The sequence below is a fragment of the Neodiprion virginianus genome, chromosome 6 (assembly GCF_021901495.1).
Source record: "Neodiprion virginianus isolate iyNeoVirg1 chromosome 6, iyNeoVirg1.1, whole genome shotgun sequence".
In the NCBI taxonomy this organism is placed as follows: domain Eukaryota; kingdom Metazoa; phylum Arthropoda; class Insecta; order Hymenoptera; family Diprionidae; genus Neodiprion; species Neodiprion virginianus.
In genome coordinates, this window is record NC_060882.1 from 28,793,698 (window position 1) to 28,819,255 (window position 25,558).

The following is a 25,558-nucleotide window of genomic DNA, read 5'->3' on the forward strand; positions in this document are numbered from 1 at the left end:
TATTACGAACTTGGAATGAAATTGGAAAAAAAAAAAAAAAAAAATGCGCGCGCATGCAGCGAGCTTATTATTATTATTTATTATCATTATTATTATTATATCCTTCGCGTCGGTGGTGCACGTTTATCACGGTTATTGATTTTCGAATCGTTTCACAAAATTTGCATAATATATGTATACCCAAGGTGGGGCAGAGAGTTGGTGGGGGAAAATTTGAACCGTCATGGCGGCCGCGACTGCCCGTTTCAAACTTGGCACAAAGTTCACCAACTCAAAAGCCTACCCATCCCGCTCCCAATTCACCCTCGCACCCCTCCTTCGGTGCAATCCCCGACGCCCACCCCCCGCCCGCCCGCCCCCGCCTCCGGCCCCTTTCTTTTCCACCCCCTTTTCGCCCGCAATCTTTTTCCTCCCCTCCTTTCTCCGTCCATCGTCTTACGTTGATTTTGGCTGCCATAAAATGGCAAGGCGGTCGCCTGCCATACCTAAACGTGTGTGTGTGTGTGTGTGTGTAATGTGTACATGTTATAACGTGTAAATTCCCCCCCCCCCCCCCCCCCACCGGGTTATGTATAATATTTATAGGTATACATCGACAAGAAACGGGGATTAGGTACCTGTGACCTCGATGTTCGATTGTGAGTTTCCAGGGTTCGAAGAATGACTGACAATGGCTGACAATATTATTTATCGGGAAATATGAAGGGACGTGTATAGTATGACGGGGATGTAATCGCGAATCGTAGGTATGTTTTTTCAACGAAGATTTTTGGCGAAACAACGAGTTTAAATGATTGTCTAGTATCGAAATGTGGATATCCGCAACACCGAAACATATCGAGCACAAACATGGCGGTTTGGGTATTTGTACAGTTTGTATATATACATACACCTCTAAGGTACCGATATTCACGACGATCAAACAAGTGTACCAGGAAACGGCGAGTATTCAACAACATAAATTGTTAATGCGCACAGTGGGTGAGTACACATTGTATTGCGGGAAATAGATGACGCGGTGGGTATATTTGTAATATCACTAATTGATTTCACCGTCGGAGGAGAGACAAGAATCTGCGTTTCAGAAAAATCGTAAAATTTCCAGTTTGAATAACGCGTATATTACAAATTCATTGGCGTATTCGCTTGTGCGCATGACCATGTAAAAATGTGAAACGAAACGAAAAATTGGAAGGAATCGTGACGGTGGTCCCCCTCCATGTCACGAAAATTTAGCCAGAAGCAGTTACCGGGAAAGTCCATTCTCAAATTCTTGCCGCATCACAGTTTTCTTGGTAAAAATCAATGCGCGGGGCACGTAACGAACTTTCGTTCCTGCGACTTCAGCGACTCGGAGAAGCACGATACGAAAGATGAGCAACGCAGGCGGTATAAATCCGCACCTCTCTCGAATGACGTCATAAGACCGGAGAACCTGTCCGCACGGGATTTTTGGAGATTATTTTCAAACGTCCTCGAAGAAACGAGGCACGTGCAACGGCGGATGGACCCGTTTCGCGGCATTGGAGCGAAGGTAGAGAAGAATGAAAAAAAAAAGAAAAAAAGGACGAAGAAAAAGCGAAAAAGGAAAACCTTATCCTGGAAATTGCGTGGGAATTTAATACGCGTTGTCGAAAAGACGGATGTAAAATGATTATTTTGAAAGAAACCTTGTTGAGGCCGATTGCGCGAGGCATCGATGTAGCTTCGTCGGGTCTTCGTAGGGCTAAATGAGGATGCAGTCGAGCCATGAATCCTCTGACCCATTCTATTCCCGCTTTTCCATCCTCGCCAAACGGATGAGCGAGGTTATTGCGCCGGGCCAATCGGAAAGCAACATCGCGAAGCTCGTTAAGTTCGAGACCGGAAAGTTGACCCGCCATTTTATTCAAACGTTGAACAAGCTCGGCCTCCTGCTGTTCGTTGAAAACACGATTGCCGGATCCCGGGGGAGTAGTTTTCTTTAGCGCGGATTCTGGGCTATCTCGCGTCTTCTTAGCGTGGCGTTCCAGGGTTGTTCGAGGTACGTGAAATTGGGTGGCAGCCCTTTTGTACCCCATCGAACCGTTAAGAACCGCTTGAATCGCCGCCTGCATCGAGACTTTGGACCACCGATGTCGCTCCACCTTCTTTTTATAATTTCTCACCATTCTAGAAGAAATGTTTTATTTTACCTTTATTCAAAAAAATTAACGAGAAAACAAAATCGAGGCAGTGAAATATAATTAACAACAATTCAGAACGGTCGAGCAGTGAAGATAACGAGCCGGGGAGCAACGTCATCGAAGATAACGCGATTGTATGACGGGGCAAAATGGGACACCGTCCCGTTATGCCCCAGCATCGCACGCTTTTTAGGTTATGGCATCGTGACAGTGATAATACGGTGCGTGAATGCTCCTCTTGACGAGGTAAACAGAGAACGCGCGGAACGTTCAATGAATCCGTTAAAGCTACGCCTCACGCGCCGCGTACGCGTGACGGTGAAAAAGGTAGTAAGCTGGTCAATTCGAGTAGGTCTAATATCTACTTACTTTCGTACATGGGTATAGGGATCGGTCGAAAATGGCAAAACACGCGTCAAGCAATATGGCACAAAATCCAAGTATGCGACTGACGATAGTTTGGTATGTACTCGCGATCGTCGAGCGCCGGCCAGCAGCCAAGTATAGCGCGCGATAGTAGTTGGTAGTAGTCGTAGTAGATTACGGAGAGTACTGACGAACTTCACAGGAATTCCGGTAGATTGCACCACCGGCTGTCGAAATAATAGACCCCGTTTATAGTATCCCGCATGCCCGATTTTCACCGACTTGCGGAAAAACAAAAACCAACCAACCTGCGGGTCGCGTTCCTTTTCACCCCTCCTAGCTCTTCTCAAAAACCACCGAATATAACCACCTCGGCGAGGGCTAACTGCGAGGAGTGGGGGCCGAAGGCTGGAGGGGATGTCGAAATGGGGCGGCGGGTTCGTTCCGGGTTCGTTGAAGACATTAAAGTGGCATCAAGCGAGAGAGGTTCGATATTTTTTTTTTTCTTCTTTTTCACTTTTTTTTCATTTTTTTTTTTCATAATACGTATACGCGTGTGCACGGTCCACCCTAATACACATGCATACGTACATACGCACGCACAAAATAGCTGGTATCCAATGCGCGTGCATTCATCATTCTCGATGAAAATCGATGCCGCGAAGGGTGGAAAAACGTCTTACGCGTATTATGTAATATATATATTGTATACCTCGTATAATCTATACATATTATATGATACGGGTTGTGTATAGTATGCGTATTAGTATGTACTCGAAGCCGTGCGGCGTATATCTTATATAATACGGCCAAATGTTCGAAATGATAAAAATATTGCCTTATTCTCACGCTGCGCACCGCAGTCTTGTATCCTATGCTTATGATATTGTACATGTTGTTATTCCGATAGGTGTATAATATACGTGACTCCGTAATTCCAGGCCTATGTAGAAAATTTTCGAACACCTGCAGACGCGCGCTGCTCTTCTCTATCCCGAAGCGAATGTGAAATTTGGAAAGAGAAAATTTCCAAGTCTCATGCCGCTTGGGCGTTTTACTTTCTTCCGGGATATATGATATCGTACATATTGTAGAATTTCTGCACACTGTACGGTGATTCGTTGCAATATGGATTTAGGGAGGATGAAAAATTCTGACTCGCGTATCTGCCGCACAAGGCGTATTCGAAGATATGCACCAACCTTACTAATCCATGAAAAAAAATTTCAACCGTGTGGAAAAACTCTAATAAAGGAGTCGCGAATGATTATGCTTGTCACGTGGTACATACTTGATCTATGCGCGATCTCCGTAAAAATGGCGGACGAGCAATATCGCAAAATTACAATACGATCACCCACCGCGTAAACATTTGTGCACGTATTACCGTACATGACATCCGCGCGTGAAAATGCGAGCCGGAGAAGAAGAAACACGCGGAAATACGACGCATCCGCGTCATTCGTGCAGATTTGCAATATCATCTCGTTTTGTATACGTATGTATGTACACAGGTACCTACACCTAATAGTTGAAGTCGTAGAATCGAATTAGTCGAATACAACTGGCGGAACAATTATCGGAAGATAAATAAAACAAAAGTCGGGGAAAGACCGAGGTTTTCTCGCTACGTGGATACAAGTTAGATTTAATTTTCATTAGCCTTCCTCGTGATCCAGAAACTAAAAAAAGACCTGCGACCATCCTGTCATTCCGGGGAAAAAAGTCAAGTGGCAAATAGATGAATTATACATATACTATGTACATGTTGCATCGCATTGTTGTATCATAGGCACGAATATATAAACAATACAAAAATATACCATGTTTGGATTTTCGTATCGAATTATTTAGAGGATAAAAAATAAGAGCCTGTTATTTCGCTGGTAATTTTCTTGTTGCTCTTTCCCGCCATTTTACCATTACGTCTACGGAAGCTTTGGAGCAAACAACAATGAGGAACAAAAAAACACTCTACTAGACCTCACCTTCGTTTAGCATACCTATAAACAATTTAAATGAAACGTTCATGGTGTCAAGTATATGCAATGTATATACATACATATATATATATATGTATATGTATATATTAGACTGCCTCAAAAAAAAAAAAACTATTTTTTTATTCGATGGAGATCGAAAAAAAAATAGTATTTTTTTTTTGAGGCAGTCTAGTATACATATCGCGACCCTTTCAGTACTACACGTAGAAGTTATACATACAATACAATTGCGTGTATACGGTTCTCGGTAAGTCTGTGACAGTTAACATCGTAATGATGTGCGTATAATAAAAAAAAATCGCTGCTCTAACGTGTATTCCAAATTTTCCACTATATACACATTGTGCATTGACGAGCTCTTTTTTTTTATAATTAAATGGTGGCACAATTTGTTAAACATTTATGCTTCGGGCGTCACCGTGCCGATGGAAATCATAGATTCATGAATTCTATCAACGCAACAATTGACGAATATAAGAGTTGGTAACCGTAGGTATGTAATTAGATTTTTTTGTTCCTATTTTCATTCGTTGTTCTTTACGATGTACGTACATAAGTGAACGCGTTAGTTCCACGTATGACAAACACGTGCGTTTGTTGTTACGTATCACATTACTGTACTTTTTTGTTTCATTCAATTTGTTTTTACTTTTATTTTTATTCCAGTGCAAGATGCATTGAATAATGAAAAATCCTCGTGTCTCTATGATGTATATTGATAAGCAGGCGAAGCTTTTCCCATCATTACCTCTCGACTTTCGTTGCAAGTGGTTCGACACGGTGATTTTTTATTAATAAATGACTCTTGTACAGATCAGGGAGTACAGAGTGATAAAATTTCACACACCGGTATGACGGGGAAATTTCACGCAAGAGGATAAAATAGAATAACAGAGACAAAACAAAAAAATAATAATAATTGAGAGCCGGTCAGTCGTTGTTATAATTGTCGTTACTGTTTACGAATACCGGGAAAATTCTCTTCGGAATTATTTTCGTCTCTCTTTCAGCGTTTTTTCTACCTCTCTTGGATTCTCTGGAAATGTTTACAAGTATTAAACGTTTGTATACGAACGTACGCAAGCTTATACACGCTGTACATAATATTATACACGAGTAAATAAATGCACACATAGACGTGTACTAATCGTGCCTTCGCCGGTTGATACAAGATATAAAGTCCATTAATTATATTGTTAAGAAAGATACTCCTCGCGCGTTCCTTCGCCGCGTTGCCGGGCTGCTGCTGGTGCTGCTGGTGATGCTTGACGGCCGATCGTTAGAAAAATATTTTTTTATAATCTACCCTTTCCCCAGGAAAATATATTCTTCCGCCCCCCTCGTTCATGTGTATCCGCATATATGTATTATACGCGTAACGGTGGTCGTGCAACTTACACTCGAGCATCGTATAGTCCAACGTTAATTTAAACCCGGGGAGGAGATGACGAAGAGGAAGAAGAAGAAGATGAAGAAGAAGGAGGACGAGGAGAAGAGGGAGAAAAATAAGGAGGAGGGTACGGAGAAGAAACTGCAGAGTCGAAAAAGAAGAAAAGGTATCGAGGGAAAGAATTAAATTTTCTTTGCAGAAATATCGAGCGAGCGCATGCGGACTTTGCGCCTGCGGTTTTTCCAACCGCAATATTTCTCTTATTTATTTTATCATCTTTGCTCTTATTATTATCATTATTATTACTTTCAATCCCCCCCCCCTATTTCATTCTCTTTCTACTTTCATCAATTTTATTTCATTACGCACACGCAATCCCCATATATATATAATGTATATATATGTGTATATATATATATATTCTGCAAAATGTGCAGCATATGTGTACATACACATAGGCATATGCATGTGGATAACTGCAGCAGTCTGCAGTCGTGAAAATTCAAAAGTGTCTTTGTCTCACGGAGAGCGATAAGTCGACGGAATACGTATATACAACATACACGCATGTAAGTACATACATAAACAGAGAGAAAAAGAACCGCCGTCCCGCATGCGCGTATATACGTACGTATGTATGTATATACGTATGCATCTACTAATATAATACCAGACGGGACTGTACTTCCAGAGAAATATGTTTGACGTGAAAACATTTGAAATATTCGTTACAAAGCTGAGCACGTGAGACTTCGAGAAGTACACTGTGCCGCACAGGGGCAAGCGCGAGCCGAACGTATATATACGCGTACAAGTGCACGCCATGTCCCAACCGTAGGTACTTAACGTACATGCAGCAAGTACACACGCCGAATACGTTTCCGTCTGTGTGTTTATATATATATATATATAAATATATATAAATGTATTTACGCGTGGATATATATATATATATATATATATATATATATATATATATATATCGAAAGTCCGCATCGGAGAAGTAGAAAACATTTTACATTTTCGAAATATAAAAGTTATGAAATATCGCCCGCTGTAAAACTTTTAATGCGAAGCCGTTGGGATACGGACATAACTTTTTTATTAAAAAAGTTCTTTCCGAAAAAAAAGTGGAGCGAAAAAAAAAAAAAGAAAAGAAAAAACATCCCGGCAAATGGAAATATAAAAAGTGAAGGCAGGGAAAAAGTGTAAAAAAATAATAATAATAATAATAGTAAAAATTCGTAATATTAATAATAATAATAATGACGCGGGAAGGAGGGGCTACGAAAAAAAAAGATAAAAAAAAAAAAAAAAAAAAAAACGAAAAAATTTCCCCAACACCCGGAGGAGCCCGGCGACTGGGTGACGGGGGGCTCAGAGGGCGGCGAGGGCGTCAGGGAGGGGGGATCTTTATCAAAGTCAACGTACGCCCGTCGCCATAGCAACGAAATTGGATTTTTTTTCCAAGTTTTTTCGGCCCTTTCGTTGCTGCGCCCGGAGAGAACGGGCGGGGGCCTTGGGGGGTGAAAGAGCGCCGGTGGTATAGGGTGGGGTTAGGTCTGACGAACGTCGGCTACGGCGACGTCGACGGTGGGCGAGGCGGGTGGAAGAGGGAGGAGGAGGAGGCTATATACGAGGGGGGGGTGACGACGGGGGGGAAGCCAATAATTCGAATTGAGAACAGCCAATGGCCGTGCATCTGATTTTTTGTCGTATCATCGCCGAGGTCGTCCAGGAACGAACGAACGAACGAACGAACGAACGAACGAACGAACGAACGGAGGGCGACGGGGAACGTCGAAGGAAGGATGAAGGGGGAACGAGGGAACGGCGGGAGGACGGCGGGGGGGCAGGGGGATCGCCGAGGGAAAAGGGGGAGGCGAGCGGGCCTGGTTTTTGTAAAATCTTCTCCGATCGCCGCACGAAACTCCGCGCGCCGTCTTTTGTGTCGGTTAGCTCGAAAGGTTTTACAATAATAATATATACGTATACGCGGGCATATTTACATGCGGTATTTACGCCTGTGTGCGCGCTTCTATGTACCGCATACATACGCGTGTATAATAATTTAAATATGATACAATTTGCGGTATGAACAGTCTTGATAATAACAAGATCGTGCGAAAAATCTCCTTTTTCACAACAATTATTATACACGACGATACGCACGCAGGCACACACCTTATACGCATATCTGCCGCGTAACATGTATACAAACATACGTAGGTGTATATAAAGAGTTCGAGTTACCCGCGGTAACAAATCACCCCCCTCCCCCTATCTATAGGTATCGACGATCGTCATTACGAAAAGATGTATAAAAAACAAATTTTTGCGACTGAATACCGAATCGATATCCTTCAAATTTTACTCGTTTCGCTCATCCACTTCTTCTTCGCATCTTTCCTCGCACACATTTACGTATGTAAAATACATGACTAAAATTTTCTGACATATCGAAGTAAAAATACGGTACGTATATACATACACGCGGATGAGATGTAGGAAAGGCGCACGGGGACCGGGCACCATACCATACGTATAAACCCATCGCATCGCGTACAACGAACGCGTGCAACGACGACGGGGAGAACAAGCGCGGAGGCAGCCAGCGGAACAATTGAGCGGCGTTGAGGAAGGGGGCGGGGGGGGTGGAAGCGATGCTAGGAAGAGGGGGCGGAAGAAGGAGGAGGAGGAGGAGGAGGAGGAGGAGGAGGGGGGAAGAGTGTTGCGTTTGAAAGAGGGAACCCCGAAGGGAGGGAGGGTGGGAGGCAGTGCTCCAAGAAATACTGTAAAAATCGAATGTCAGTTGTTTGTAGAGCTGCTTAGTTTAGATCCTAACGGTATCATTCGACTGACTAGAAATAATTTCCATTGTATTTCATTTTAAATTTTTTGTTTCTCAATTTTTTTCTTTCATCCTATTGTTATTTATTTTTTATTTTACTTTTTTGTTTTTCATTCCTCGTCTTTTTTCTTTCCATTTCGAACGAACTGGGTACATTGAAAGGGTACAGGCTTTGAAACGCAATGAGAAATCGGGTGGGAGAGAGAGAGAGATAGACACAGAGAAAGAGAGAGAGAGAGAGAGAGAGAGAGAGAGATGGAGAGAGAGAGAAAGTAAGATATATACAGAATCGAGAGACGTATAATCTAGATTCTAGAAAATTAACTTTTGGTGGGAGTTTACCGTCGTAAATTAGTCTTCTACGACCTAATTGATGACGAACGGACCCAACGGTTAGATTCCGCTTACTATAATATACATGACTTACGCGTGAGTATTATACGTTGATATTTTTACACGTGTGATAGGAATTCACATCTCATTTCGCATAGATGTTTATATATTTACGTAAAATGTACGTATATCATATAAAAATAGATATATTTGAAAAGTTTATATGATCCGAGCAATATACGAGGTTCCGTATACGGGCACGCGATTTTACTCGCGGATGTGCGGTGAACGGTAAAGAAAAAAAAGGAAAAAAAAAACAAAATTCTTTCATCTGAAAAACATTAGTTGTCGATAAAAGTGTTGTTGCAGAGCAAAGATCCGCAAGGTTTGATCGTACGGAATTTCTTCTACGAGATAAACAACTTGAACCGAATTTTATGCGTGCTGCACATATTATACAACACGTCGTAGATGGCATATGTACGATGAAATAGTGCAGTATGGTGCAGCGACAGCGGTAAGAATATTATTTTTCTTTCATTTCATGTATACGTATAATTATTGTATCCCGTCAATGTTATCTGCGACGATTTATCGGTTTTCATTTATTTCTATTTTTTGCATCCACCTTTTCTTTTTCTCATTTTGTATTTTATTTATTCGTCTTTTGTTTCTTCTAATTATCTGACAACGTATAGTCAACGACGAGTGGAAGGGAGAAAATATTATATGTCTCCGGATCTATTCGCATTATATTAAGAGGGTGCGCCGGTCGACTTCGACATCGACGTATATATATCTCCAAATATCGAAGTCCGGGCATCTTGAAAGCGACAAAGGACTTAACAGCCCCGTTCTATACGCAATCAAGAACAGCAAAAAAAAAAAAAAAAGCCAACGAATTTTCATTTGACGGAGAGACAAAGAAATGGCACGGATTCAACGAAATCGCAATAGTAAATTCGTAGAATTCATGCCATTTTTTCGTTTCTGCGTTAAATGAAAATTTGTAGGAGTGTTTTTTGCGTTCGAGATGCACGGACTTCGGGAATTACGATTAGAGAATCGTAATATACGAAGCTTCGAAGAAATCGACCAGGACGCCCCATTAACAGGTTGCAAACGAATATCGTTCTTACTTGTGATTGATCGGCGAAGGAGCCTCTTTTTATTTCGTGCGTTCAGTACACGTATGTATATACATATATGTGTGTATGTATACAACGACGCTGAAACTGGCGGACAAATTGAACAAGATTAAAACCGGAAAAATCGTATTAAAAACCACGTACGCACACAGCATGCGGACGGAATCAGACCTATAGAGTACCGCGTCGTTCGAAATCTAAATACATACGTATAATGTGTAGTATATACGTATGCAGATACACATATTACGTATGACTGAAAACAAAGCGCGGCAGCGGAAAGAAGATGAACAACTCATAGGTATACGTATACACACGTGTGTGTGAGTGAGGGGAGGAAGTAAGGTGGAAAAAAAAGAAAAAATGAAGTAAAAGAATTATCGAGATAGAGAGAACAAGATGTAATATCGAGTGCGGTATACCTGTCGGTTTATATTATAACACAGTTACGTCGTACGCGTTATACCTCTTCCGTGTGTAAAACACAACACAATACTCACGCACGGAGCTATGTACCCGTAATAAAATGAGTATTCAGAGAAAAATGAATGCGCACGGGATTCGGTATATTAGCTGCGCGCGCACATACACATCAGGGACGCTCGCATTGGCGTAGCGACTGATTGGAAGTATTTTTTATTTATTTTTTTTTTGTCTTCCTTTCTTTCTTTCTTTCTCTCACTTACAATTAGGAGGATAACAGACGCCGCGGATGGCAGAAAACGGACGCGCGATAAAGAAAACAGGCAGGATTATCATAAGAGTATGATACAATGACGTGGTGATTTGTAAAAACGAAAACGAAAATACGGATGAATGACAAGTGGTAATACGAAGTAAATAAAAATGACGGATACGACGTCGACATTCGGTGTACATACTTGTACGCAGGTATGTTGCACCTACCTATGACGGGGGTGGTGGTGGGTGCACGTGTCGGCGTAGGCGAGCGAGCGAACGACGAACGAAAGCACGCGGTAAACACGCAGAGGCACGTATAGGTACAACGTACGTACGATACGCACGCACGTACGGAAGAGTCGGTATACCACCCTTCCTTCCTCAACCGTCGACGGTCGGTCTTTCCCCCCGTGACCCGCGCTCCTTCCGCAGCCACCACGCGCACCTTCATTCAGGCACCCGCTCGCACTACGCACAACAAACCGAACCACGCGGCCGCGGCGGGCTGCTTCTCTACATGCTTAGGATAGAGAAGTTAGAATAGGCGCGACTCGACGCAACTCGACGCAACTCGACGCGACGCAACGCAACGTTTCCCCACTTCACGCACGGATAGTGGAACGAACGGTTCGACGATAGTGCGTACAGGCCGCATCTCTCGCACGTTGCGTTCCGCCGCGGCAAGTTGGCGCGTGTTGCGGCAGTGCGACCGAAGGAAGAAACTAGGGACGAGTCGACGTCCGGACCTCTGCGAGAAAATAAATCTCTATCGTGACTACGTACATGCATACGCAAACGTACACACATATATAATTATATTATACACATACACATGCTGTCGTATTTTATTCACCCGAGAAGGTATCGTACAAGGGTACGAGAATTTCTTGTCACGGTACTGCAGACCTCGCCAGTCGACGCTCAGGCTTACACTCGTGTTTGTGCTTGTGCTGCTGCCTCGCTTTCCTCGGGAATTCTGTTATAGATTTACATTTTTTACAGCGAAGATATTGATTGTTGCTTTTTATTAATGTAACATTAAAGTGACGCTACCCGGGTGGGGGAAGACCTCGGAATGGGGCTACGAAAGGTGGGGGAGGTATAACGTGGGGCGGAGGGGAGGGCGAAGGCGGCCCGCGAGTAGCTTCGAGAGGGGAGGTGGACGTAAGACCGGAGCGAAGCTGAGCGTTGGTGGGGAACAACGGCGGATTGAGGTGGCCGGCGGGGGGCGGGGGGAGGTGTAGCGCGGAAATGGCACCATAAATACGAACATTTTTCAGTACCGTGGGGCAGAGGGGGGCGATCCCTGTTTTGACAATCATCCCCTCTACAAGATACTTCGTCAAGGGAACCAACCCCCGACCCCCGTTTCTCTGAGCGCCCCCGGACCCGCCGTTGGCGGACTCGTCCACCATCCCCCACCCACCCCCGTTTTTCGCCCCCTGTGATTCCCCAAGGATTGCTCGGCCCCGGCTCGAATCCCCTGTATAGGAGAATATTTCGTATAATATATTTCTCGTTTTGACATTTTATCAAAGTTAAGACCGACTTATAAGTTTGAGAGTAAGAAGGATAAAAAGAAGATGAATAGAAAAAAAAATATATGAAACGAAAAAGAAAAAATTGTACACGTTTCTTTTTTTCCATTTTCTAAACGAGATAACGGCATCGTGGCGAGGAGGCGTCCGTCGTATACTTCCCAAGATAATATGTGTATATGTGTGTGTGTGTGTGTGTGTGTGTGTGTTTTATAACGAAACACATCTCGTAGAAAACTGAAATTCAACTTGCGTATTATATTGTATGTGTATAATTGTATACAAAATAATATAGACGATACGAGGCAACGAAGCTCTCCTGTGTCGTTTATCAATATGTATTAAATCGAACTGAAATAAACCCTCTTATCGACACCTTACACGCCGTATTCGTAATTCGTTGTAACGATATGCACTTACATTATCTATATTATCATTCGGGTGTTTTATTTTCTCCGCGCTTCCTTCGTATCCGTTCGTTCGTTCGGCCTTCCGACTCTTCCGATCCCAATGCGCGCGGCTTGTCGGCGCGGGCGAGACGACGCGAGTGTGACGCGTAAGTACGAAAATTTGAATGAAATTATAGCTCGGACCGAACTTATCTCTGAACTGATAGCGCTGGAAGAGGAAGCAAAAACGAAGAAAAATAATCGACGGAGTGGAAAACTAACTCACACGCAAGTCGTGCGCGGCGTCGTTTCTACCAGTTTTTTTTTCCGTTACGTTCTTTTTTTTTTTTTCCTACACGTATACACATAATTTCATATTTTACGTACGCGTAAGCTTCTATTTACGAGCTTGCTCTGCATTTACGTGGACTACGGGAGACGTAGAATTGTATTTCTATTTCGAAGATGAGTATAACTGAAATTGTTATACATGGACGTGTTTATATATTATTGTTTACGTACACAGATACGTGCTTTCAGTGCAAATACCAGTTGAAAGGTACAAGACGAGAACGAGGTTACAAATAAATGTTACACCTGGTGGGTCAATAAATTTCACCGGTATAAGTATAAAAGTCACGATGGAGCGCAAATCAGAAAAACAGAACCAAAGATCGGGCACGATTTCAACGCCAAGTATAAGAAATCGGATTGTCAATTTGTTACAAGCCGAGGAAAAGAAAATTATCTCTTCTGTTTTGAAATGTGAAACACACACATACACACACGCGCACGCACATGTAGTCTATGGTTAACGCGGGGAAGTGGGACAGCTTTTTTTTGGTATTATTTTTATGCAATAAAAATATTGTGTACTCGTTACACTTCGAGTACGGATATATCAGACTGTCCGTGATGAAAATTCAAGCGGTGGTGTGCAACTCGGAAAAAACACCTTCGTTTCTAAAGTATTTCTCGGAGAGGAGAAAATTCGTTGTAAACGATTAAGCGCAAGTTTTATAACGTAAAACCATCGTCACGTCGAATTGAACGAGAGAAATAAAATGAAATCGCATAGATGAGACGAAGCGTTTTACCTGGAACGACCGTTCCTATTGCGACCGGCGTTGTTTTAATTGGAATAAAATCAGATCCGTAAACGTATAAAACACGGGTGTACAATGGTAACGGCAAATGCGTGATACAATATGCACGAACACGCATACTACGGGTTAATGTATATATTTCAGGCTGATGCTAGGAGGAGCCTTCTTTGCAATACATTGCTGTTGCCCGATAGAATATCGCCGTGCGGGCTCTCCGCATAGTCAAAGAAAGAACGGTTGTCGTTTAATTACAAAATCAATTTATATGATTTGTTTAAAACAGTAGTGGATGACGTCAGCACGCGACAGGAGGGGTGAGCAAGCAGTGGCCCGCTTGTCACTTGCCTCTCCACGTCCGTCTCTGTCTATCTTCCCGTCTCTCTTTTTCGCTCCCTTTCCCTCCCTCCCCGTCCCCTTCCTCGTCCCGTGGTTTTTTAATACGTATAGATACATGTATTTACGTACGTATCGAATAGATGTGTAAACAGATACAGGCGTATCGCTGGTGCGCGCAAGTGTAGGTATAGATATTTTTTTGTCCCTTAACCGACAATTGCAATAAAATGAAATAACAAGATATAAACCCGAGCTAGCGTTCTAAAATACCCAAGGTTTTATACTTCCATTAACATTAATAACGGTGCTGCCTGTGACTGACTGAATGCCGACTCAACTCCTTAGGAATTTTAAGTTTTTGTTCGAGAGAGAAAGCTGTGACGGTGTCGTTGGTATTTTGAAATTCGATCTACTTCACACTTATACAAAGTTTCACACGCATATATTTACACGTAAAAACGTACCTATGGGTATATGTACATATATATATACATTTGCTATACATACATATATATATATATATATATATATTTATGGTGTGTAACACATTTCGTCATACTTTTCCTAACGGTTGTAAAAGAGAGAAGAAGCAAAAAGCAAAGAAGAAAAAAAAAGTTAAATGAGAAAAGGAAAATCCAAGCTGGGCTGCGTTGTTTTTTACTTTACCCTCGTGCAGCCCTGTTTAAAAATCTTTAACCAGAACTTCGATGAAACTGCCTTTCGATACGAATGCCTTGTCTAACACGTTCTAACGTCCTGGACCTAACGGGCATCATTTAGAATTGCCAAAGTACAGTTTTGTTCGAGCGGGCAACGCGGCTCCGACACGCGATTCTTCGATGCGAGAGTAAAGAATAAGAGCGTCGTCGGTTATACGTTGAAAAGAGAGTGTCAGAACGAGCGAGGGAGCGAGCGAGAGTGAGTGAGCGAGCGAGCGAGTGAGTGAGAGAAAGAGAGAGAGAGAGAGAGAGAGAGAGAGAGAGAGAGAGAGAGAGAGAGAGAGGGAAACGAGAAAAGCATGGCTGCATAGAGAGTAACGCGAACGTAGTAACGACGGTAACGAGGTGTCAACCGGTTTGCGTAAAGCATCGGCGATGGGATTAGTAAACTCACGCCCGCATAATAAACGCGCACGTTTGGCCGAGCCGATGAAGCAGCGAATTACTCACTCAAGCCAGCGGTGCTCGTGCAGCACGCCACTTCGACAGGCAAGCAGGCAGGCAGGCAGGCAGGCAGGCCGTTGCTTCTCTCACACACACGCTTGCTTGCTGCTTCTCGAGGCACTTGTGGTCTCACACTCTTCCGACGATGTCAAAAGAAACACCGGTACGAACAGTCCTGCTTCTCGCCGATGTACAAGTACGACGACAGTACCGTCGGAACACTCGGAAACGATCGGTGTGTCGGTAATAACCTAGTGTCAACCACAAAACTAACAACGTTACAGATTTCGCGCACTAATATTTTGCCAAAATGGCGTTGCGCTTGCACTCGATCAGGTGGAAAATGCCGGAATGGTACGAAAGATCGACTGACTGCCGAGGTCCGCGGCCCTAAGTGGTTTGACGTTAAGAACGGTGGATGAAGAGAGACGGGATGAATTTAGAGAAAGAGAGAGAGCGAATGCGAGCGACGCCGTGGTTGGCGGGGAAAGGGAGACGTCGGCGGCGGCGGTGGCGGTGGCGGCGGCGGCGGCGGCGGCGGCGGAGTAGGTGGAGACGGTGGACGAGATGAGGGGAGCGCGGCGGAAAAGGAGAAGGAGGTGGGGGTGGAGGAGGAAGAAGCGGTGAACTAGGAGAGGGAAACAGCGACTCCACCACCGCCGTCCGTTCGCTTCGAAACCCTCCCGTCGTCGTCGCAGGGACGCAAGCAGGCAGCGGCCAACAGCCTCGACCCCCCCGCGTTCGCGTCGACGTTGGTTCGTCGTTCGTACTGGCGTTCGTCGAAGAATTTGTAAAAATCAATATACTCGTAATAAAAGGAGGTATATACATCGGAGATAATAAAAAGAGAGGAGAGAAAAAACAGAAGGAAAGAAAACGAAACAACAGAGAGCGAGAGAGAGAGAGAGATAGAGAGAGAGAGAGAGAGAGAGAGAAAGCAAACGACGGAAAAAAGAGAAGAGAAAAAGTGAGAGGGCGAGAAAAAAGAGACAATAAATGGAAGAAAGAAAAACAAAAACAAAAACAAACAAAAAAAAAAAACAGAAAAGGAGCATTTACCTGCTCGCTGAACTCGAGATCTCCGAGAGAGTTCCTTTCGAGGAGCAGTTGGTGGACCTGATAGGAAGTACCGGGAAGTAGCTGTGGCTGGGATTGAGATGGTTGCAGCAGCAGCTGCTGATGGTGATGGTGGTGGTGGTGGTGGTGATGATGTCCTGCTCCTTGGGAAGGGACCTGATCGGATTGGCTAGGGACGTCGTCGGTGTTCCCGATTGTTGCTTGAAGGCCGATGTGACGTTTGCCCTTCCAATGGGCTCGCACGTCGTGCAGGCCTCCGTGGGCAACGGAAAACACCTTGTCGCAGAGCGCGCAGTACGCTTTGTGATCATCACCGCGAACTGGCGTTAGCCAGGTAGCGAATTGCTTGTGGGACAACCAAGTTCCTATAAATTTGCATCGGCGTCGTCTTATCCGTGGCGCAGACGCCATATTATTTGCCTCCTGCTGCTGCTCTTGCTGCTGCTGCTGCTGCTGCTTCGTCGTCGTCATCGTAGTCGTTGACGTAGACATGATATTTTCCTCAATTTTAAAACACGCTGCTACGTGGTTGGCTACGTACGTGCACGTAGTCACGGTACGCCCTTGTGCATGTACGCGTATGCCGGAGGATTGAACTAGAAGATTCCTCTCGAATCTGATTAAACAATCGCTGCTAACTAACCTCAAATTAACTGCTACTAATTAACAGTTTAACTCGTCGTTGGCCAATTGTTGGAACGTGCGGTTGTGAAGAGAATGTATTCGGTTTTCAGTAATATATTCACCGTTGCATAGAAAAATATCATACTCTACCTCCTGCTTCTAATATACAATATATTATTTTATGTAACGCGTATTAAAAATATATACTTGTCAACGGGATCAATTATATGATAGTATGTAGCAAAAATATATAACAAACGTGAACCAACTACTGGCCGTTTTTCTTTTTTGGTGGTCTACGGGTCGGGGGGCGGAGAGAGGTAGGGGGGAAATTCGGGGCAAAATTCCAACTTCCAACTGTTGCGCAAAACACGATGCGCATCTCCGGCGGCGACCCGGAGGCGTGGCGCCCACGAAAGACCTGCTGCTGCTGCTGCTGCTGCCGGAAGCGATAACGTTGTCATCGTTTTGTCATCGTCCGCAATCAAACACGTACCAACATTCGCCCCGACTGACTCAGTTTTGACCAGATTGAAACCGTCGTTTGCCATCGTTGACGGAAAGCCGCCGCCTCGTCTCCCCTTCATCTCGCCACAATGGTACACCTGCTCCTTCCGATGTTGCATTAATTTTCCGTCATTCGGCCGAAGCTGGACCCTTCGCTGCTCCGCCACCAACGCGATTTACCGCACTTGCATGAATACGAACACGGCGACGTAGGTTACAAGAGCTACGTTTATAACCTCAAAACATACTGTTTCCAGGACGTTTCCGCCTTTTCCGATGACAACTTCGACGTTAAAGACTGGATCAATAAGACATTCAAGTCCGCCGAGGCTCAGGAATACAAAGATGTGAGCATTTCATTATTCTTGTTTAAACTGACTCCGATGTTCTGTGTTTTCATATGATGAAATTGAAATCAACCTCTTGTCATCCTTGTTGGCTGGTGTCAATTTAAATCTTCGTTCTATGATCAGGCTTTCGTTTCGTCGCTCGTCATGAAGCTGCAGTTGTACGTCCAGCAGGTCAATGGAGCCTTGGAGGAAACTAGTCAGTCTGTATTGTCGGGATTGCCACGCGTCTTGCGAGACACGCAAGTGTTGCAGCAAGAAGCGTTACTGCTTAGGGAAAAAATGGTCGCTGTCAAACAGGAGATTGCCAAAGTATGTCCCACGTTTCCATCGGTACTCACCCTCGAGTTCATTCCTACTTCAACGCCAGCTCAATTTCTCTACAGGTAGAAAACGACACCGGATTGTCCATGGTGACGTTGGAAAGGATAGATAGAATTAAAACAGATTTACAAACAGCAAAGCAAGGCTTACACGAGGCCGACAATTGGACGGTATTAGCAACTGACGTGGAGGAGGTATATTCTGCTTATGATGCTGAAAGAGTAATTCCTCGGCGCTCGGGGTTTGATTTTCCTCGTTTCGTTCATAGGTGTTTGAATTGGGAGATGTCGAAAAGATTGCCAACAAACTGTTCAGTATGCAAAAGTCACTAACAATGCTAGCTAACGTACTGGACTATGAGGATAAAAAGTTACAGCTTGAGGGATTGAAAAATCGACTCGAAGCTATGGCTAGCCCCAGATTAGTTCAAGCGTTTACGGCGTCAAGTTTAGGTATGAGTTTTTTGTGACAAGTTCTGTACTTCTTGACAATAGCTGAAAACATCTTGAACCCTAACCCGTTTACAGAGCAATCAAAGATGTATGTCAACATTTTTAATAAAATGGATAGATTACCTCAGCTTTTAAAATATTATCACAACTGTCTGAAAGTATCTTTGGGCCAAGAATGGAGAAAAACAATTGAGGAACAGTTGGAGCAAGAAGAAACTGTTGTCTGTTGGTTAAGAATTTATTACGACAAATTATTATCCACTTGGCTAACTCAGGTATAAAAAGCTGAATAGTCCCATCTGCAAATACTCACGGAAATGTCCAGTTGAATCTTGCCAAATATTTTCAAAAATTTTGTTTCCAGGTGAAGTGGTGCAATCAGGTTTTTCCAAATTCGTCAATTGACACCCTTGTCGATGTCTATGCCGACTTATTACGTAGTCTGTCACCAAATTTCATAGAATGTATAGAAGGGGCTTTGAAGCAAGAATCAAGTGATATTCATCTGGCCACTTTGATTCTTCTCAAAGAAAATGCTAGAGAGTTCGCTGTTAATTTGAACGGTGCTATCGAGACCTCGTCTCAAGGAAAAGTTTTGAATCAAAACTCTTTGTTTTTATTGGCTGAAGCAATCTTTGCGCCTTATGTTTCATACATCGGCAAATACAGCGTTTACGAAACAGCAAAATTATCTCATGAACTTCAAGCGTTAGACTGTATTCACGATGATCTGAGCGACACGATCAATTCACTATCACTTAGTATGTCACGGGCAATCGACAATGCACACAGCGCCAATGGAAGGTGTAAGATTTTCACCGCTGGCTGTGGCTATCCCGGACTATTAAATGCACTTGATGTGAGCATCAGTAATTATCCACTGAGATTGAACATGAGTAAAATTTTACTACAGTAAATCGATGGATTGATCTTTTTATAGGCGTACTTCAGTCAGTATTTGGACACTTATAAGATTGGCATTCGGCAATTGGAAAGAAGAAAGATCAAGCAAGAAGATTGGAATTTGTTCCAAATGTGTTTGACATTGTTGCAAAGCATTGGTAATTGTTTTAAAATATTCATATAATTTACAAAGCAGTCATCTAAATATGCGTTTTGCATGCTTGTTTTACAGGTGAGCTTTTAGGGCAAATTGAACAGTTTGAGAAAGTGTTGGTGGCAGATATTTTAGATGCAAATAACAAGTTGCAGAACACGAATACGAGTGTTTTTACTCGGTACAAAGAATTGTTACTAGATGCTGCTGGTCGAAAAGAATTCGATAATCTAATAACATCGTTTCAAAAAGGTAGGCTTTGATAGGCATATGGTATTGATTTTCTTTGGGTATATTAAATTTTCTACCTATTTCTGTTCAACAATTTGAGTGAAAAGTTGAATCTTTTCATAAATTTTTTGCAGAGGAAAAAACTATTTTGGATACGATAACGCAATTGATTCACAAGCTTTGCTCGGATTTACACAACACGACTTACGAAGTAATTTTCGCGCCAATTTTTACGCAGTTATTGTTGGTTCAAAAAGCACCCGCATGGTCATCGGAAGCAAACAGAATGGCAAATTTAAGTTCAGATTTACCAGACTACAGTTTTGCACCCCAAGAATACATAACACAGGTTGGACAATATCTTATGACCTTACCTCAACACTTGGAGCCTTTTTTGCTGAGAGACAATCCAAGTTTGACGCAAGCCCTCAGAGCTGCCGATCCCCAATACGCTCAAGGATCGAGTGAGTCGGGATTCACAGACATTCTTTTGGGTATAGTGGCCAAAGGAACCTGCAGCATGTTCCAGGATCAAACGCTGGGAATCTGCGAGCTTAACGCCGGTGCATGTAAACAATTAGCCACAGATATAGGTGAATATAATAATTATCAAAGTGCAGATGCAAAATGAAAGAGAAAACGTTATTTACTCTTCTCCTTCTTTGATTTAGATTACCTAGGAAATATTTTGGAAGAATTGGGCCTTTCGTTGACTGAACAGTTACAACAGATGTCTATCTTGCTAAGACTCAGCCCCGAAGATTATCAGAGCGGTAGTTCTGGTTGCAACGCAAGGGTTGTCGCTGCAATTAGACAAATGCGAAATATAACTTCGTCGGGTTGAACTTGGATATTTTTCAGAAAATGTAACTTGTCGGTGAAAGTAAAAAACACGACAGTGTCGATGATGGACTAAATTTCGACACTAATGTCGATTATTGTCAATATGTGGCAACGTATGTATTTTGTAAATAGAACATTTTGCTACAGAATGTTTAATTTATGTCCTTCATTCTACCTTACCTGATATAATAAATTGTCCTAATTCGGAAAATTTTTATCTATAATCTTACTTACAATTAGCTCATTCTGAATTATTCGACTGGGTTCAACATCGATAAAATTTATGCAGCCCACAATCGGAGATGCAAGAGATTCCCGCCCTGTACGCCGCAAGACGATTTTCAACCAGCGAAAGTATCGACTGGCGCCGTCTTACGGAACTTCTATAAGCTAACGAAATACCGATGAATGCGTAGTATACAACTTGAATAAAATAAGGCGTATTCGCGTAGTGTTCAAACTTGAACATCAGACTCTGTTGTAGTACTTATTGTTAGCACACGTGTGATGAGTGCAGTTGACTGAAGAATATAAAGACAGTTGCCCTAACGGGCTTTGGTGTGACAACCACAAATCGTTGTGCACTTGTGCCCCCTGAGATATTCCAACGGTAGGGTTGAAAACTTATTGCAGAACATCAGAGAGTTACCGATTTCGTCTTGATGCTGGCTGCATTCGCCTTCCGAGTAACACAGTTTTCGCAATGGTAAGTCCAAAGACTTTTATAAGTCTATGGGTAAGCCCAAGCCAGTACTTAACCTGTGTGTACTTACCGGCTTGTCGGTGATGCAAGAAATTGATACTGAGAACAAATTTCTTCCAATATTCGTAGCAAAACAGTGATTTAATTAAAGTATAGGTACCCGAGAGAAGAATGTATAAATAGATCATAAATAATAATAGATCAGATGTAATAATGATGCAGAGACCAAAAAGTTTATAATAAATAAAAGGATATAGGTATGTATGTGCGGTCCATGTACGATATTGATAAATATCACCCATTTACGATTGATACGTGATGCATACTATAAAATTTTATAATGTTCCAGGAGACAAACTAGATTGTTTATAATAATTGGCTATGATATAAAAATAGAAGAATTATTTATTTCGAAACGGGATTCTATTCGACGCGCGCTCGATGTATTCCATAACAGTATTCATAATTATTCCAACAACTTTTCATTTGCTCTCTCGATCTTGAATTTTCATAGGCATAGAATCGAAAAGTTGTTTTAGCTGGTCGCAAGTGAAGTATCTGCGTTGGGTAGAGGAGCAGAATTGTTTTTCGAAAACTATTCGGATGGAAAAAAATTCAGAGTAACTGTAATACATCACGGATGCGCTAATTTTGAACGAGATGAAATGGATGCTTCGTATATGAGACAGTATTTAACGCTGCGTAGTGATTTAAAGACCTAGAAAGGTGATAGGGAGAGAAAGAACGACGCTTCTTAACACTTCGAGTGTATTTTAACACACATTTGAAAGATACGAGCGAAATTTTTCATCATTCAACTGTCGCAGAACGGCAGCGTTATTAGCCGACCCGTTCACTGAAGAATATATTTTCAGTCAACGGCTGACCATCGAAGGGTCTGGCCGCTTGAGTCTGGAATCGGCAGGAGAGATAAGGTGTGTATTTCTTGTATGAAATGTGAAAGCTAAAATCATTATACATCATATCATATCATCATACATCATACATCATACATCGTACATCATACATCATCATACATAGTATCAAAGTTCGAAACCATAGTTTGGATGTCGGATGTTCAGAAAGTGACGTCACCAATTCAAAATCAACTAGCCGAATTCCTCAGTCTGGAAACAACCGCGCAGTAGAGCGGACGTATGAGAGTCGCGCTCCGCAAATTTCGAGTACCGGGTTCTCAACCTCCCAGATATCTCGCGCTTCGGGCCCGCTACGTATTTCGAGTACCGGGTTCTCAACCTCCCGGATCCCGCGCTTCGGGTCCGCTACGCGGTGAAGCTCGACTTCCAGGATAAGCGCTCCGTTGTTCCTGGTTCATGTTTACAATAAATTATTTCAATTCGTTTTTCGCGCAACCCCGAATTCGGTAGCTGTCAGTCCGCTAATAAAATTTCTCGACTTCCAGAATAAGCGCTCCGTGGTTCCTGGTTCATGTTTACAATAAATTATTTCAATTCGTTTTTTGCGCAACCCCAAATTCGGTAGCTGTCAGTCCGCTAATACAATTTCCCGACTTCCAGGACAAGCGCTCCGTGGTTCCTGGTTCATGTTTACGATAAATTATTTCAATTCGTTTTTCACGCAACCCCAAATTCGGTAGCTGTCAGTCCGCTAATACAATTTCCCGACTTCCAGGACAAGCGCTCCGTGGTTCCTGGTTCATGTTTACAATAAATTATTTCAATTCGTTTTTCGCGCAACCCCAAATTCGGTAGCTGTCAGTCCGCTAATAAAATTTCTCAACTTCCGGGATAAGCGCTCCGTGGTTCCTGGTTCGTGTTTACAATAAATTATTTCAATTCGTTTTTCGCGCAAGCCCATGTTCCGTAGCTGTCAGTCCGCTAATAAAATTTCTCGACTTCCAGGATAAGCGCTCCGTGGTTCCTGGTTCGTGTTTACAATAAATTATTTCAATTCGTTTTTCACGCAACCCCAAATTCGGTAGCTGTCAGTCCGCTAATAAAATTTCTCGACTTCCAGGATAAGCGCTCCGTGGTTCCTGGTTCGTGTTTACAATAAATTATTTCAATTCGTTTTTCGCGCAAGCCCATATTCAGTAGCTGTCAGTAAGGTTAGGGGTGGTTGCGGGTAATCTCGGTGATTCAGGAGGAGGGGACGAGGATTTGTGCTCGGTGAGTGAAACACTTTTATAATATTTCATGGCAATTGTAATTATATTTTATCTGAAATATTTCAAACTTGTCATGTTTACATTAAATTATTTCAATTCATTTTTCGCGCCAGCACAAATTCAGTAGCTATGAATAAGCTTATACAATGTATTATATTATTAATTAATTATTTAATCAATGACTCAATTATATTAATCCTTACACAATATTTTCGATGTGTTCTTATACTGAAAATATTTATTACTATTCAAGGTATAACCTGAAGTGGTTGAAGGTGGTCGGAGGTGGACGAGGAGGACCAGGATTTGTACTGGGTGAGTAAAACACTTTTATAATATTTGATGGCAATTGTAATTATATTTCATCTGAAATATTACAAACTTGTCACATTTACAATAAATTATTTCAATTCATTTTTCGCGCAAGCACATATTCAATAGCTATGAATAATCTTATACAATTTATTATATTATTAATTAATTAATTAATATTCTTATAATATTTAATGGCAATTGTAATTATATTTCATCTGAAATATTACAAACTTGTCACGTTTACAATAAATTATTTCAATTCATTTTTCGTGCAAGCACATATTCAGTAGCTATGAGTAATCTTATACAATTTATTACATTATTAATTAATTGATTAATTACATTAATCCTTACACAATATTTTTGATTTGTTCCTATACTAAAAATATTCATTACTATTCCAGGTATTACCCGAGGTGGTCGGAGGTGGACGAGGAGGAGGACGAGCTGGACGAGGAGGAGGACCAGGTGGACGAGGAGGAGGACGGGGTGGACGAGGAGGAGGCGGGGTGGGTCGTGGGAGAGGACCTCTCCTCTCCTCAGAGGAGGGGAGGGGGAGGGGCAGGGAAGGGGGAGAGGTGGGCGGGGAGGGGGAAGGGAAGGGGTGGAGAGGGGAGGGTGGCGGGTGGGGGAGGGAGGGAGGGTGGGAGGGAGGGAGGGAGGTCGGGCGGGTAGGAGGGAGGGCGGGAGGGAGCGAGGGAGGGAGGGAGTGGAGGACGGATGTCGATGCGAGCCCATTAGAGTTACTAGAGCAGAACACGCCCGCCCGCCCGCCCTCCCTCCCTCCCTCCCTCCCGCCCTCCCGCCCTCCTGCCCTCCCTCCCTCCCTCCCCCGCCACCCTCCCCTTCCCTTCCCGTCCCTTCCCCCTCCCGGCCACCTCTCCCCCTTCCCTGCCCCTCCCCCTCCCCCGCCCCTCCTCTGAGGAGAGGAGAGGTCCTCTCCCACGACCCACCCCGACCCACCCCGCCTCCTCCTCGTCCACCCCGTCCTCCTCCTCGTCCACCTGGTCCTCCTCCTCGTCCAGCTCGTCCTCCTCCTCGTCCACCTCCGACCACCTCGGGTAATACCTGGAATAGTAATGAATATTTTTAGTATAGGAACACATCAAAAATATTGTGTAAGGATTAATGTAATTAATCAATTAATTAATAATGTAATAAATTGTATAAGATTACTCATAGCTACTGAATATGTGCTTGCGCGAAAAATGAATTGAAATAATTTATTGTAAATGTGACAAGTTTGTAATATTTCAGATGAAATATAATTACAATTGCCATCAAATATTATAAAAGTGTTTTACTCACCCAGTACAAATCCTGGTCCTCCTCGTCCACCTCCGACCACCTTCAACCACTTCAGGTTATACCTTGAATAGTAATAAATATTTTCAGTATAAGAACACATCGAAAATATTGTGTAAGGATTAATATAATTGAGTCATTGATTAAATAATTAA

The 25,558-nt window shown here is 42.9% G+C and overlaps 2 protein-coding genes across 14 annotated transcripts in view; one reads left to right on the forward strand and one right to left on the reverse strand.

Moving 5' to 3' along the window:
• The window catches only part of LOC124306598 (uncharacterized), a 36,544-nt gene extending 19,067 nt beyond the window's left edge, over positions 1–17,477 (reverse strand). For 3 of the 13 annotated variants that reach the window (XM_046767378.1, XM_046767377.1, XM_046767374.1), the window contains exons 1-2: positions 16,529–17,477; positions 1,671–2,151 (exon numbers count right to left, since the gene is read on the reverse strand). In XM_046767378.1, the coding sequence (XP_046623334.1) occupies positions 1,671–2,151; positions 16,529–16,857 (810 nt within the window). In that variant the 5' untranslated portion in view covers positions 16,858–17,477. Of the gene's footprint in view, positions 1–1,670; positions 2,152–2,534; positions 3,570–10,678; positions 10,697–15,475; positions 15,997–16,528 lie in introns of those variants that run through there. The other 10 variants (XM_046767367.1, XM_046767366.1, XM_046767368.1 and 7 more) reach the window with 10 other exon arrangements.
• An 11-nt stretch (positions 17,478–17,488) lies between these two features.
• Positions 17,489–21,080, forward strand: LOC124306600 (conserved oligomeric Golgi complex subunit 7). The gene is made up of 11 exons (XM_046767380.1): positions 17,489–17,769; positions 17,935–18,024; positions 18,151–18,336; positions 18,411–18,542; positions 18,617–18,800; positions 18,876–19,075; positions 19,165–19,659; positions 19,741–19,861; positions 19,936–20,109; positions 20,223–20,681; positions 20,760–21,080. Exons 1-11 carry the CDS (start codon positions 17,767–17,769, stop codon positions 20,930–20,932), a joined length of 2,217 nt encoding a protein of 738 aa, XP_046623336.1. The 5' UTR covers positions 17,489–17,766; the 3' UTR covers positions 20,933–21,080.
• Positions 21,081–25,558: the final 4,478 nt, after the last annotated feature.